This window comes from Haliaeetus albicilla, chromosome 3 (assembly GCF_947461875.1).
Source record: "Haliaeetus albicilla chromosome 3, bHalAlb1.1, whole genome shotgun sequence".
Taxonomy (NCBI): Eukaryota; Metazoa; Chordata; class Aves; order Accipitriformes; family Accipitridae; genus Haliaeetus; species Haliaeetus albicilla.
Genome location: NC_091485.1, coordinates 39814336 through 39831144, shown reverse-complemented (window position 1 = coordinate 39831144; position 16809 = coordinate 39814336). Strand labels below are relative to the sequence as shown.

The window sequence follows — 16809 nt, the reverse complement described above, 5'->3', positions numbered from 1 at the left end:
ACTTAAAAGAATTGAATTCAAATTGCTTCCTCCTCACGGTAGTCTTCTATGGTGTAAGTAATGTGAGTTCCAAACATTGACATGTTTCCTTAGAGCATTTCAGCCTATGCTGCTTTGGCTGTTTCTGCCTTCTGATTACCCAGGATGGTTACAATTCTTTAAAATGCCACTGCTTACTGTCCCGAATTCATTATATATTTAATACCCTTTTTTTTGTTGTTGTAATATCATTATGATTTTTAGTAATCTGCATATATTTTTGGCATTAAGAAGAGTTGGAAAATCCAATTATTTTCAATACTAAGTAGAAGAGTAGCTTCTTCTGCCTCTCCCCCAGTAAGCAGAGGAACAGGCGTATACATTTTGGATGTAATTTTTATAAGTTGGTTTTGTTTTTTTTCCCCAGGGAAAATCAGGATGTTTTCTGTTCCAATAGATTTAATTTCAGTTAGGTAAATAAACTTTAATTCTGATGTTTACACTGAATATTAGTTTTTAGATGTGCAGATCCTTGTAGAATTGAGACTTGTGTGTGTTCTCTCACAGGCAGTGGCAGTTGTTTGGAATACAGTATTGTGGAAACATAATACGCTTTTGTTTTTGAATACAATTCTGATGCAAGAATGGAAAAATATACTGTGAGATACGTATTAAATGCTTTTAAGTGTATGGGTTTTTCCTAGCATCATACTTTGTAATGAACTTGTATTTTTCCATTTTACGGTAAATAGTTTGCCCTTTCCCAATAGCAAGTTCCATAAGAATTCTTTTCCCTGTAGTCTAATGTACAACTTGATGTTGAGCTGAAAGCGTAGAACTTAGCTCTGTGTACCATTCCTGAAGGTAACCATTTAGTTATCTCTTACCTGATGAGAATGTTATCCTTGACTTCTGCCAAAGTATAACTGTAGAATATTTATATGTTACATGATATTCATATTTAGGTAAGCAGATGGAAATACTACCTAAAGACAACCTAGAGGAGTCTATTTCAGATGTAGGGGATGTTGGCATAGGATCCAAGGGAATAATTGAGTTGTAAACAAATTTCAAAAGGGAATTAGAGATACCCTTCAGTGTAGTTAGGGTTTAAATCATTCTTTGAATCAGATTAGCGGGGTAAACACTGAATTAGTTCTAAGTTGCAGTTTGATCAGCATTATAGACCAGTTAAGACAATATTGCCCACAGCACCTGCTTGACCTACTTGGCCCATTTTGACCTTACTGATTAGGTGTTATCCACTGTCCTTACAGAGAGATTTGTTAACTTTATAGTTACAAATGAGATTAGCTGGTTATAAGGTGTTAAAGGGGGAAAAAGAAAACTGGAACCTAGTTTGCTTTTTTCATACTAGAAACCATGAGCAGTCTGAAGAGGGTAAGGAAAAATGTTCAAATGACATGCTGAAATAGTGAATTAAAGTTGGAGAGGTGAGAATGGAATTATGGATGCCTGTTGTGGTGGTTTTCCTCCAGCCAGCAGCTAAGACTCACACAGCCACTCACTGGCTGGTATCAAGGAGAGAATTGGAAGGGTAAAAGTGCGAAAACTTTGGGTTGAGGTAAAGACAAATTAATAAGAAAAAAAAAAGCGCGGGGGGGGGGGGAGACGGCAACAAAGAAAAACAAAACCAAGAAAAATGAGTGATGCAAAAAAAGCAATAGGTCATCACCAGGTGACCGATGCCCAGCCAGTCCCCAGGCAACAGCAGGCGAACTTCCATCCCCCCAAGTTTTTATTGCTGAGCACGACATCATATGGTATGGGATATGCCTTTGGTCAGTTGGGGTTGGCTGTCCTGGCTGTGTCCCCTCCCAGCTTCCTGTGCACTCCCAGCCTGCTCACTGTCCAGGCAGTGTGAGAAGCAGAAAAGGCTTTGATGCTGTGTGAGCACTGTTCAGCAATAGCTAAAACATCCCTGTGTTATCAAAGCTGTTTTCAGCACAAATCTAAAACACAGCTACCATGAAGAAAATTAACTCTATCCCAGCCAAAACCAGTATACCTGTATAACAAAGGTCTTAGACCTTTTCAGAGACTTCTTTGAAATGATGATGGTCTGTACAAGTGTAGATGAAATGGAAAGTTATGTTGAAACTAGTGTACATGACTCATTTTACCTGCTTTGTGAAACGGTTAATGCAAAAAAAAAACGGTTAATGCATTGTAAAACTGCAAAATAATGCATGTCTTTGATCGGCTCTATCTTCTCTGTGCAAAAACCACATATATTTCCATCAATTCTGTAATAGAGTTCTATAAAGAGGTCTTCTTCTGGAGCTGTGTGTGAATGTGAGAGTTCAGGAGGGATTTATTTTGTTATTTCTGCTGCACTTTATTTAAGAATACTAAATATACCCCAATTAATTCCATTTTAGGACACATCATCCTTGCAGTGCTGTAGAATAATCTGATCTATTTTCCGTAGTAGTTCTGTGTTTACATCACAGGTAATATAGAGGAAGACTCTGGAAGCTGTAGTCCTTTTCTACAGTCCTCTTCCCCTGTTACAGCATCTTACAACCTCTCTTACTCTTCCTTCACAAAATGAATGGTGATGGTGAGATAATAAACTTTTCCAGCTCTTGGATCCTCTCCTTTGTGTTTTTGGTTGTGTGTTTTGGAGAGAGGGAGAGCAAAACAAGGAAGCAGCCTATGTTTTCAAGCTTGAATTCATTTTCCTTTTCTAGCTAATCTTTAGTTTTACAGGGATTACTTTTTCCTCTTTAAAAGAATGTATCAGTCAGTGTTCTGGTTCATCTGTCTTTAACAGATTATTTATCTAGCATGAAAATTGTTAGTTACCTTCATTGTAATCTCTTTTTCTGCTGATAATACTTCTTGAATTTTTGTATGCTTACTACTGGATGTGGTTGTTACATGACCATGAAATTGTACTGTGATTAACTTGTGTTTTGGCGTGGAGAGCAGAGGGAGCAATCAGACAGTGAAGGAAATTAGGCTTTCTCTGTTCTCAAGGGGAAAAGTAAAGTTTAAGTCTGCTGTCTACTTCATTCATAGTAATAGTATCATATCATGTGCTTATCTGCCATTTAAAATATTTTAGTCTTCTAAAATAATTGATGTTGGCCACTATAAGAACCTTGCATTTTATTTAACAAAGGTTATAAAATCTGTACTTGCACATTAATGGGCTGATGCAGTGCTGCTCAAAATGGTAGGAACATTTAATTAGATTGACACTTGCATAAGCTTTTTCCTTGTAATTGTACTATACTACCTTCAATTAGAAAAATTTCTATTTTCTGATATGAATTGTGAGCTGTTCTGAAGACAATCTCTTGTAGTATTTTAAGAAAGAACAGTGATAATTTGTTAAAATATCAGCAGCGCAATGAGGGCTCTAGGCAGCTCTGGTTGGATTTTTGTATTATTTTGGTAACCTTTGCAAGCACTGTTTCAGTTTACAAAGCAGAGAATAGTTTCAGAGATAATCTGATGTAACATCAAGATGACAGCTAGCTGGGTTTGATACATTCTTTTAGTTCAGGAATAAAATGAGTTAGTGCAAAGCAGAACCGCTGTTTCTGGTCTTTCTTTTCCTGAATGTTATTTTATGTTTGTCTGTTTGCCAGGGACTGTCTTTGTTCATGCAGTGCTTTCAGCTCAAGAAATTTGCTTAAGCATACAGTTTAACCACTGTTTTGGAACCTGTAAAGTTGACTAGTGTCGTGGTTTAACCCCAGCCAGCAGCTAAGCACCACACAGTAAGCACTGTAGCAGCTACTAGGAAGACAATTAACTCTATCCCAGCTGAAACCAGGACAACTAGACTGTCTGAACACTCACCTACTGTCACATCTGCTTTAGGTAGTGCCGGAAGAATATTTGTGCTTAGGACATATGCTGTCTTTTACTGGAAAAATACTGTTGTTCTTGGGGAGATAGAGAGGGTGGGGAGCTGAAAACTGGCTTGTTTGTACTTCCTTAAGCAATTTTCACACTAATTCAGTACTCACAACTGTTTCTATTCTGAACAATGAACAAGTTCCACTATAATTTGCACCTTCCCTAGGGGGGAGTAGTTAGCCTCAGGGGCTTAGTGTTCCAGTGGCGTGGAGGAGGCTGAGAACGGCAACCAGAATTGGACATGAAATGGAGCTTTGCATTCTGTTTTGTTTATAGCAGTAGTCTGTAATCATTCTTTTTCTAGAGTTGTTTGTTGGTTTGGTGTTTTTTTTCCCCTAGCCGAAGTACAAAATAACTTGTAAATGCACAAATCTTTGTGTTGTCAATAGAGTAGTTGACTCCTGCACCTAATTGATCTCAAGTAAAACTGTTAAATAAGCTGAAACAAACACATTAGTTTACTAAAATCTGATAAAATTGTAAACTGAAATTTGTGTTATAAGTTGACATTGATTGCTTTATCTTGAATTGAAATATCATCTTTCTTTATATTAAATACCATAAAATGGGTTATAATCTTGAATTACAATTTAAATATAAAACAGTAGAAATGTTTGTTAACATGACTTAAGTTAATTTTATAACTAAGTGGTTTCTACAATTTGTATGTTAATCATTTTAAACAAGAACTTAATATATTAAAAAAGAGGATTTAAAGTAGTTTTAGTCACTCAAACTAATTCAAGTTCAGTAAGACACGACTTCTACTTCCGTGTTGGGTGTCTGCCCCCCACCTTTTTAACGACACTACTTTTAACATCTTGTGTCATTTTGCAGGCAAAATTTGTTAATTGCCATTATTAATGGGATTGCTATCTGAGCAGAGCATTAGGATTACCTTAGTTTCTGTAGTCTACTGTGTTTCATTCTGTGTTCAGAATAGTTGTGTACTGGGTGAGAATCTGCTCAGTTTTGTTGCTTTAGTTGGAAACCTTGAACTTGGAAGCCATTTGGCAGTTGTATCTGTTGGTTGATAATGTTGTTTGTTGGATAGACTTCAGAGCATCTCGGAGAGGAGAGTTCCTGGATGTGAATGCTAAGGTGGGAGGTAAAATAATGAAAGGTATGAAGATGGTGGAAGGGAGGAAGAGAGTTTCTTCTTCTGTTGGGTCAGGTGTTTGTCTTCAAGCGAGTAAATGTGTCAAGTGTCATAACCTGGTAGGAAGGCATATTTTGCTGAAACATTGCTAACTATAAGACTTGCTGTTGTTGTTGTTGTTGTTACTTATTGAGGAATATTGAATATCTGGTATACAGAATTATTTTCATGTTTTGTCTAGTCCTGGGTAACACAGATTTGAACCACTTCTGGACTAGCTGTTTCTTGGATGAACCACTGACCTGCTAACCTCTGGGTTTTACTGGAGGTAAACAGGAGCATCAGTCATATCAGAAATAAGACTTAGATTTTAGGTTGACGTGCACTTCTTATGTTCACTCTTCTTGATGTTGAGCAAGTCGATTAGTAAACATATTTGATACCACTGATTTGTGATAAAATACCAAACTTAGGAACCTGTGTTATGTAAATGAATCAGTATGACTCTGTGAAATGGTAAATGAAGGATAGGAAACAGATGAAGTGTGCTTTTGCTGTATGGGAGCTTAGTGCTTAGTTAGAAATACTAAATTCTTTTTTTTTGTCAGAATCAATCCATGCCACTAGTTTAAAGCTTATACGCAAAAATCAAAGTAAAGTGTTGGGTTTAGTTGACGGTGGTTTTGCATGTTTGAGCAGGACTTGACGTTAGAATGGATTTCCTGAGATGATTTCTTAAAACATACAAACATATATATTCATACTTGATCCTGTACATTTTATTTCAAGAATGTATTCTGACAACACCGGAAATCCTAGTCTTTATGGAATTTCCTATGATTTAAGTGTGCTAAATAGCTAGAGAATACAGAGAAAAGTACTCTTGAAATTGAAGATGTTTCATAAAATTAGTTTCAGTAATTAAAAATTACTTTTAAAATGTATTGTAAAAAATTACTTAGAATGTCTTGTCAACAGCATTAAACTATTAGTCCTTCTGTTTTAATATATTTTAAAGTAGTATGAAATAGAGGCACTACAGACTTTTTCTTCTTCCCCTCTGGTCATTACTGTGGTGTCTAACACTGTTTAAAACCAGAGATAATTATTAGTCATCAAGGTTTCATGTAAGAATCAGCAATGGTGGTTTCTTTATTGGTTTTCTGTATAATCCACATTTAATAAGCAGTATGTCCTTTATTGATAGATGTGTTTTCCTCATTATTTCTATATCCATGAGCTGTGAAAAGAGCTTGCCAACGGCTTGGCAGAAACATTCTTGGGATGTGGTGTTTAGCTGGCATGACGGGATACAAATTTAAGTTTTGAATATAGATTTGTAAAGTAATTTTGATAGTTTGCAAACACTGCAGGTGAAGAGTAGAAGCTCTTATGAAACTGCTTATAAACATGTATTTTCTGTTTTAAACTAATCTTGATTTCAAATATTTGCCTAAATAGTTTTGCTTTCCGAACACTCTCAGTTATTTAATTTTATATTTGTGGTTATGAAACCATTTCCATAACTATGCCTTTGTTTCATTTTACAGAGGAAATAAAGGCTGAAACAGAGAAGCAAAGGTATGTGATAGTTCATCATATTGAGTGATAGTGCTTTTAACTGCTTAAAATGTATACCATGCTTATTCTGTATTGGGAGTATGGGCTCTCTCTGAAAAGCATTTTCAATATATTTTGTAAGGGTGGTGGTATCTGGAAATGTGCTTCTGTGACTGGCTGTTGACGGTACAAGGGACAGGGCCTGGGAGTAGAGACAGAAGATAGCTTGGAGGGAGCAGGCTGATATTGTCTGGCCAGGGAAGGTGGGAATGGGGATCAAGGTTAGAAAAGGTCTTTGTGGGTCGCACAGAAAGAAAGTATTGGTGGAGGGGCCTGGGCTTAAAAGGCTCTTGAAGTGGGTTCAGAGGAGTGGGAAGAGCCTGGCATGCAAATAAAAGACTTGAACTGTGAGTGAGTAAGGGGAAAAGGTTGGGGTGAGGAAGTGGGAACAGGTAGAAAAAAACTAGTGTAATTTGAAAAGATAGCATCTGGAAAGGACCTTGTTAGGGAATAGGTGTAGATTTCTGGAGGCAGTCCCTCTACAAGTGAAGGTAGAAGCCAAAATTGACATTCAACACTCTTCCACTATCAACAAATACATTTTTAAGTATTGGTAAACTGTGGAATCTATTATTAGTATTTAATGACATGTTCCACAGGATCTTCTTCCTCATTCAGTGTATGTTGCTAACCACGAGTCGAGGATTTGTGGTGAAGACTGTTTATACCACTTGTTCAAGGAATCAGATCAGTAGGTGAAACTGATGATGAAAGTGTTCTTAGGGCTTAAGCAGATGAGTGCTGCTTGGGGACTTGCGTTCTGCCCTGTAATTGAATTTCTGGTTTAGGCAAATCATTTAAACCACAGCTGTCAAAATTGGCTGCTAATGATTTCTCCTTTGTCTCCTGGGTATTTGAGCTGAAATCTACAAGTTTTGGTTTGGAAAATGTAAACACTTCTAGCTGGAAAGGAAGCCAGTGGAAACTTTGTTTCAGAAGATGTGAAGGACAATTTAGTATCAAATATGCTGAAAAATTTAGTCTCACAGCTTATCAAATTGGGCACTTAAAAGTTAGTGAATGCATCTGACTCGAGTCACTGTGCTTCAGTTTCCACCAGCAAAATAAAGTCAATACCATCAACTCATAATAAAGTTGTAAAAATAAATTGAATATTTGTGTAGTGTTCAGAAGATGTTGCACCAAGCACTACAGGACAGTCTCAGACAGAAAGTAGTAATGTGGTTTTATTATAGGTTTTACGTAGAGTAGTATAGATAAAGCAGAAGTCCACATTGTGAATCATGATTAAAAGTGCTTAACATTAAACATTCTGTGAGAGATATTTGTTCTGGGCACTGAATAAGGAAAAGTAGTATCGGATCCTGTAGTTAAATACCATGCTAAAACTAACGAGAGCACTGCATTATAATGATTTATACAAGTATGGTTCAGCCATTTCTGAACTTTGGGTGCTTAAATTCTGTCCTATTAATATCTGAAGTTGTGATTTTGGGGGGGTATAATATGTATGTCTTACCTGCCTACATACATTTTCTAAATAGGTTTTGATTTCTTCATGGCTGTCTTTATTTTGACAGTAGCCTTGCTGCTATGAAGGCATTGCTGGACTTGGAAACTGTGAATAGATTTCCCTATTCTTACTGTAGAGTCAAATTTTTAGATGCAGTAGAAAATACTGGGTTTTTTTCTAGGCCTTAGAATAGAGAAACTCCTTAGTGTCTCAAATTATTTTCAGCTTATTTCTGTAATTGAGATTTGAATACCCTAACAGGGGATTTCTGATGATAATTCTTTAAATTTTTCTAGTTCCTATTCAAGGAAACTGATCTCACAGTTAACCTGGAGTGCATTGGAAAACAGATCATTTCCACCTCCCAGAAATCTACATGGAAAACGGCTTCTTCTGTTTTGTTGTTTGTTTGTTTTTTAAACAGAACTGGTGTTTGGTAGTGGGCGGAGGGGAATGGAATAGAAAAGGACAGGCCAATTTATGTAACCATTACACAGCAAATGCTGTCAAAATAATTTTAAAAAGTCATTGTTTGATACATACCATAGCCTGTTTCTATGGCTGATATGTAAATATCAGCATATTTCATCATTCTCTTGCTTGGTAGATCCCTTGGTGGAAGAAAGTTTTGTTGGGGACAGTTTCTGGTTTGACAGTCTGCTAGAAAAAAAACAGCTGAAGTGGTTTCTTTGCTGACTTTAAGAAGAAAAGACCTTTTGGTTTTCTCTTCTCCCCTCTCCCTGCTATCCCCTTCCCTTCCTTCATCAGCAAGGTGATGAGCTTATTGAGTTATCTTTCTAGAGACAAATGGAGCATCATCATCCATACTTATTATTTTGGGTGGTTTTTAATAGCTTTCAATTAAGAGAAGCTTCAGGCTTCTGCAGTAGCTTGCTGTGGCATGGTTTCTTTATTTTCGGGATCACATCATGGCCTGCTCCTTGTTTCTGAAAAATTCTGGTTTTATTTTTGGAGTGCTCTTTTAACCTAATATTAATGGTTTCAATAGACATAATCACTAGAAGAAGAACAGTCTTACAAGACATGAGCAAGAGATACCACCCTTCCATTCCTCAGAGAAAAGCTTTTACAGGAATTTCAGAGAGTTTTAAGAACGTAGAAGAATTCATGTATTTCCTCTGCAACTTACCTGATTTGGGTTTCATCCAAAAGAGCTGTTTCCAGCAAAACAGTATTGGGCAGTAAATAAAGTTATGCATCCAGCAGAAAAACAGATGTCTGTTCTTCTTCAGGAAAAAAAATATGTAGGTATAAATCCCTAAACCTTCAAAAGAGAAGTTATTTAGTAGAAAGTAGCATCTTAACACTAATTATTCATTATTAAGACTTAGAATTTAGGTGCCCTTTTCAAGCAGCCTAAACAAGGAGGACTATTTGAATGTGGTACCAAACATCTTCTGAAGGGCAATCCAGCTTGTTCCTTGAAAAGCTGAAATTAATAATTTATCATATTGGTTAGTGTAAGGCTCTCTCCATGATGCGTGGGACTGCGTTCATTCTTTGAGTTTATAATAAACTCTTAGCAGTTCATTCTTCTACTTCAGCAATATGAAAACTGTGTATTTTCTACCATCTGCATTCCTTAAAGCATCTGATTTAATTTGCGACAAATGCACAGGACCTGGATTTGAAATCAGTTGTTCTGTGAAGATCTATTTGAATAACTGCAAGAATTTTGTAATCCTTCACTACACAATATGCAGTTATGCTCTTTTTTTTTTTATAGCACATAATAAGTCTGTCTAAGACAGTGTAGTTTACCCTTTATGTAAAGATACCTATGTGTGCACAGAAAAAGGTCAGGAATGCTTTATATAATGGTGATGAGCTATTCTTTGAAATGAAAAATCCTAACATCTTGCTTTGAGTCAAAGGCAAACTGCACTGATGCACACAAATCAGTGAAAAATTACCCATTCTTAATTGTCCTTTTTAGCTAAGTATTAATGAGCATGCCCTTTCTAAAGGTGCTGTAAGCAATAAGACTTCAACCACTAATAATTTTCTCAAATTTTGTAGTTAGTCATTTCAGATACGTTGCCCAAGTGAGATGCAATGGTAACCAGTGAACTCTTAAATTCTGTGGTGTCATCTGAAGCACAGACAGAGCAAAGTTTGGGGGTTTTTTTCATTGGTGGTTAGCTGGTTGGTTGGTTTGGTTTTTTCCCCTGAGTATGTCCAGGATTGAAGTTTGGATGTTATTTATTTCCAAAATAGATGTACTTTCTCTGAAGTACTGAACCAAACTCATATCATAATACAGTAGTTGAGTAGTTCTTAACTTTCGGGGTCATTAAAATACTTGCTAAGTTGTATTTTTATCTGTTCCGGTAGTAACAGACTAGACTTCTCTCAGAGTTATCATTTAATGTGGAAATGATACCAAATAGATTTCCCTTCTTCCCCTCTGCCCTCACAAACCAAGTAAGGGGAGTCTTTTCCTATTTTCAGAGGAAACAAGTCTTTATGCCTTCAAACCAGCAGGGACCACTGAATATCCACTTGGTGTGCAAATGGGTCAATTTGCCTGATCCATAAAGGAGACAGATGAAGTATAAAAGCTGTTAAGAATATTTATACAACCATATTACTGTTGTGTTAACTTCACAGAAGTTACTCTATGTTACCCTGATGTTAATTTTCTTAATATTTTATTTCATTCATAAACATTGTGGTGGTGAGAACTATTTGTGTGATCACTTACAGCTTTCTAATACAATCATTCTGTTTAGTCCCCCTCATGGAGAAGCAAAGCCTGGTTCAAGCACTCTTCCACCTGTGAAATCGAAGACAAGCTTCATTGAAGCGGACAAATACTTCCTACCGTTTGAATTGGCATGCCAGTCGAAGTGCCCCAGGATTGTCAGTACATCTCTAGATTGTTTACAGGTCTGTATGAAGATGAGTTTTTAACTGTCAACTATAAAATTCTGTTGGTTTGGAGGGGAAGTACAGTTGTATGTAACAAATAATGTCATTGTTTTTCTATTATTTTACTTTATTGCACACACAACCAAATTGAATATATTTCTCAATATATTCACAAAAGGTGAATGTATGTCTTATGTATTATATAGTGCATGTATGTGTTTATGTATATATGTAATACTGCAGTTACACATTTGGATCAGTTTTATTACATTAGTGTAAAACTACCTATTTTTGTGTGTATATGTATGTGTTGAACTAACACAGCAGGTATAGCATTATTAAATTGATTTTACACTATTTATAATTGCAGTAAAATTTATTCAATTTGAGATGTCTAGTCTCTCAAAACTCAGAGGTTCCTGTAATGTTTTCAGAACAAATTCTACAGCATTGGAATTAGGCATTCACTTCTCCTGAGTAGCCCAACAGTGAACTCTAATATATTTACATTCACACGTACATGCATGTCTGGCATGCTGTTGCACTACAGTGCCTTGCTACTCTGTGTATTTTTAAGTAGGTGGGCCATGGAGATTTACAAATACTCTCATGCCTGAAGTGTTCAGAAGAGGATTTTGTTAATTTTGTAATAAATTCTATTTCAAAGTATTGAAGACCTAGGGAGAGAAAGGGATAATACAACACTAGCTAGTAGCTTAAATAGAAAGCCTTTGCAGCTGGTTTATCTGGTATTAAAAACATCTGTGTGCTGACTACATATGAAGACTTGTGTGATGTGAGTTAGTTTTTAGAATCCTGTTTGTTTTAGAACATTGTTAACTGATGAACAAAAGCTTTAATGTTAAGCTTGCTGACAAACCTTGTATTGTAGTTGCTGAGTGAAAATTGAATAAATCTGGAGGACATTTTAAAAAAATCCTTGATGTTTTATGAGACTTGGGGTAAAATGTACTGTTTTAATTATTCTGTGCAAGTTAGAGCTATCAAGTGAATTTATTTATTATAATGAAAAGCTGACTTATTTTTTAAGCTCTTATTTATGTGGGTTTTTTTCTTCTCTCCAGAAACTTATAGCATATGGGCACTTGACAGGGAATGCTCCAGACAGTACAGCTCCAGGCAAAAAATTAATTGATAGAATTATTGAGACAATATGTGGCTGTTTTCAAGGCCCTCAAACAGACGAAGGGGTTCAACTACAAATAATAAAGGTAATATGATTAATACTTCCAGTATTTATAGTGGTGACAGCAGGAAGACAATGTGGCCTCAGATTTCAAAAGTAGAAGCATTTAATTTGTAAATGTAATGGTAATCTTAAAATATTTTTTTCTTGATCCTGATTGTTTGAGATGGAAACTCCCTATCTTACGCTCCTTTCCCTACTCTCTCCCATTGCATTTTGGGTGAATTCTTGGTCGTGACCTGAAGTCTTGTGCACAGACCACTGGGTGAAATTTCATTCACAGCAGACCTGTGGAGCTCTCTAATTGTGAGGAATTACTATCAAATAATCCTGAACTCCCAGTGAGGGAGACGGTAATTAAGCAGCAGATTTTGAAATCCATTTTGGAATTGTTCTATGAAATGCAATTAGACCTGGCAGTCAGGCATTACCATGGTAGCTTTGTGCTGCTGTGTCATAGACTTTTGCTTGAAGGAGGTCTAGGTTTTCTCTCCATAGCTTGTATAAACGTTACACGTGGAGTTTTTACAAATACGTGTTTCTGGGGAACCTTAGCTGTTTTCTGATTGCACCCATTAATTATGGGTATTTATTAGGAAAATTACTATGCTAACTAATACAAGTTAGCCACCTACTGGAAATAGCATACCCTACTCCTGTAACAGTAGTCTCAATGGTTGTGATGATGAGCAGTAGTGAAGAATACAATTAATTCTGAGGAATGGAGTGTTTGTTACCTTGTATTCTTGTGTATATCCTGAGGTGTTGACATTTCTTGCAGATTGTATTTACTTTTTTACTGCAAAGAATGTAGCTTGTTCTCCTACTCCTTTTCATAGCTCAAATCTTCCTTTTTCTTGACACTCTACTTCTCCAGCAGATAGTGGTTACAAATGTTGGTTTATGCTGCTGTTGTCTAGATTTGTTGCATTGCTTTCCCCAAGCATTGAAGACATTTTTCATCTTGCAAAGGAAGGTTTTTGTTGGTTTAAACTTTCAGTGGCTGAAACCACTGTATCTCCCTCTCACTGTAATACCTTCTCTCTAGATGCTTTCTTATTCCAGTCTTCCCTGCCTGAAGGGGGTTATCTGTGAGCTTATATTCCTTCTGTCCAAGAAAATAGTAAATTATTCAACAATTGTAAAATGCATTAAGTGTGTAAATTCATTTAGTGCCCTAACTTTTTGACTGTTTAGACTTAGCTAATTGCCATGTTGGAATGTCTGGGACAGTGGCTTTGACTCCATATTTGTCCAGTACACTGGACAATATAAAAAGCATCAAAATTAGAAGCAACCTTAGCAAAGACCAGAAGTTTTTACTTCCTTTGGGGGAATAATGAAACTGCTAAGTTAGTTGTATTCTCTTCGGCTTCATAATTCTTCAGTTCTGGGCTGAGTGTGGACCCTGCTTCTCCAGTATGATTTGAAGGCTGGATCATGTGTCTTTTCAGACTCTTCTGTGGTCCTGGTGATTAGTATGTTGTCTGAAGAATTTTAATTCCATCAGGGAAATAGAAGGCAGGGGACCTGGGTCTCTTGCTTTCTGTGCTGGCACTCCTGGGCTATTTTTCACAACATGAGCAGTGTTCCTGCAGGGCAAGTGCATCACCAACACCATGGTAAAGTCTGAGAACCTTGATCATTCAGACACCTTCCTCCCTGGAGGGTTATCTCGGTTCTGCATGCTGAATGGAAGGCCCTTACATAGCATGTTGCCCTCAGTCTAAGATCTGGGAGCCGGCATAGGGTAAGAGTTCGTACGTGGTGCTGGTTGCTAGTTAGAGATGGCTTTCCAGTTGTGGAGTCATATTAAGCAGGTTCCCAACAAATGGAGCCACTTAGGTGTTCTGAAATATCTTTCTGCTGACTACCAAGGAAATAATCTTACTGAGACTGAGGAGTGTAATTTGTCTCTAGGTATTCAAGCTTAGAGGTGTGTCTGGTGGTAGTTCTGACGGTGGCCAGTTTAACTTTTCTGCCCCTATTTTTGCTTGCATGTTCTCATCTCTGTTATCCCCTCGTTCTTTATCTGTAGACTCTGATGAACCAGACTGGGAAATTGGCCTTTTCCTTCCTTCCTCTTGTAGGTTAGTTTGATTTGGTGTAATTTTGCTGGGAAGCCATGCAAATTCTTGTTCAGTTGTTATGGTGGGGATTGCTGGGGCAGAAAAAAGCAAGTAATTAGGCTACTGCTGCCAGTGAAAATTGTTTGTTCAAATTATGTTTAAAACAGCCTCCCTTGATTGAACCTTTTTGCCTTGAGGCTTGCTCTGCTAGGGCTACTATGGCATTTGTGTGTGTGTGCGTGCAAACTTACTGCTGACACCTACAGAGGTTTTAGCTGAAGTTCTGTTTACGTTTCTGTCTGGCCTTTTTGTTCCTGAAGAACTACAATTATGACAAAAATTGTATTAAATTTTTTTTTAAATCTATAAAGAAAGAATAGGGATGAGAAAGAAGAATGGGACATGAGATGAACTGTTTTTCCTCATCTGTGTTTTTTTTCCTTGGTCTGCTGTATAGTAAATATTTGTTATTATCTAGATACTTTTACAGCTTAACTTGCTTGTGTTTGGCAAAGAAAAATTTTTGTGTGTGCTTGATAGCTGTAGTTTGAAAAGTTTAATGTTATCTTAGTGACCGCTTTCTGAGTCTTCATGTGTAATGACTGTTCATCAGGTCAACTCCTGTATATGTCTTTTTACAACTAGTCACGCTGTCAGTATGACCAGTGTCCATGGAGGAAGGAAAGTTGAATCAAATATTGCTTGCACAAGTTGCCTTTTGAAACTAACTAAAAATAGAGGACAACTCATTGTTGGATTACAGAATGGGAAGACTGTAAAAGCTAACTAATTTTGAGGCATAAGAAGAATGATGATAGGTTTGACAGAATTTTAACAGAATTTGTGTTAAAACAGATTCCAAATTGAGAAGACCCTTAGAAAAAACTTCTTCCATTCCATATCCAGTTTTGTTTCAGTAGTGTGGAATGCTATCTTAAGTAACTTAATAATCTACAGTATCATGTAGCAGTGTGGTTAGTTTTTCCTACAAAAAGATTGTAGAAAGTGTAATTCCTCCTGCTGAGATTAAAAGGAGCTGTGGATTATGGAAAGATTTGAGAATGAAAATAATGATGCAGGAGGTTTTATTTCTGAATCTTTGTATTTTGAGGCTTTCATCTTAAGTTAATGTCTAGGACTGGTTACTTAACCTGAAAATGCTGCCCTGTCAGTTAGCAATTTTATTTTTTAGAGAAGGATTATGTTTTCAGAGTTGGACATGAAATACTTGTGTTTTGCAAAATATGTATCCATTTAATTCCATCTTGGATTCTAGTTCATTTTGAACACCTAACTTTCCAGTGATAAAACTAAATAAAACTTTATATTCTTTTATAATTTATAATCTTTATATTATCTTCTACAGGAGAAGCTGGAACTTAGTTCTGTTCTTCCTGCAATCTCCACAGTCATAATCCTTCAGTGTGTTTCAGGGCTGGTAACTGACCACATACTTGTGAATATGGATTATTTTTTCTTAAAATTGATTTTAAGTAGAAAAAAATGCTAGTTTTAATCAAATACTGAGTGTTAATTAATGATCCATTATTACTGAAATCTGATGTAGAATCTAGGATATGACACGATTTAAATCACTGTCTTGACTGTGAAAGCATGCTGGAAGCAAACACTGTGTTTTTTTCTATTTTTTCATACCCTTACAGTGTATTTCCGTAGGTCTTCAAAGCTGGTAAACTAAGTTAGGTAGATGTAGGTCTTCTAAAGCTGTAGTAAATGTATGACAGAAATGACTGAATAATTTGGAAATGGTAAAAAGCAGGAGATAATCTTACCACTTGCTCACAAAGAAAACATCACTTGGAGAACTGTATTACTGCATTCTGTATGATTTTTTTAGTGTCATTCATTGAAAAATTATTTATCTGTGAAGGTTATTTGATGTATTTCTTGCTTTGTGGTTTAAGGACTAAAGTCTCCTGCACTTTTCCAAAAGTCAGTCCGTAGTAACATGTTATTTCGTGATAAGTTAATGTTTGGACTTCAAGTTGACTTTTAAAAAAAAAATTATTATTAAAAATAACCCTATAGCCCTTCTCAAAGAAAACAGAATTATGTGGTTCCATACACTAGAGAGAGGGGTTAGGGCCACTGCATTTTATGTGCTGTCTCAAGTACTCGAGAGTTCCCAGGTAACTGAATTATGAGTATTTTACCCCAAGTAAGCCTGTGCTGATTAGATGTTGGCTGTATTGTGTCATAAATCTTCCAAAGGTAAGGTCATCAGAGTTTGCTGAGAGGAAGAAAAGAATGACCCTAAATTGAAAACTAGGCTGTGTAGCAAGTCTCTATGTAGGTGCATCTGCCTCTTGTGTGTTCCTAAATTGTTCTCCTGGTTGTGGTTACTTTCTTTCACCGTAACCATTCTGTTCTTGCAGAATATTCAGTGTGAGAGGAATGAAAAGTTTACAGGTACAGCTGGATGTTTTTAGTAGAGAATTAATGTTAATTTAGTTTACTTTTTAAACTACATCTGCCTCACAAATCGTGATACTTCCTGTACTGTTCTAATACACTCGTTTTACATAATAGGAAATTCACTAAACAGGCAATCATG

At 36.4% G+C, this 16809-nt stretch overlaps 1 protein-coding gene across 1 annotated transcript in view; it reads left to right on the top strand.

The window, feature by feature from the left end:
* The window catches only part of ARFGEF1 (ARF guanine nucleotide exchange factor 1), a 101730-nt gene that overhangs the window by 26356 nt on the left and 58565 nt on the right, over positions 1–16809 (top strand). The window contains exons 2-4 of the mRNA XM_069779471.1: positions 6523–6553; positions 10820–10976; positions 12044–12190. Coding sequence (XP_069635572.1) covers positions 6523–6553; positions 10820–10976; positions 12044–12190 — 335 coding nt within the window. The remainder of the gene's footprint in view (positions 1–6522; positions 6554–10819; positions 10977–12043; positions 12191–16809) is intronic.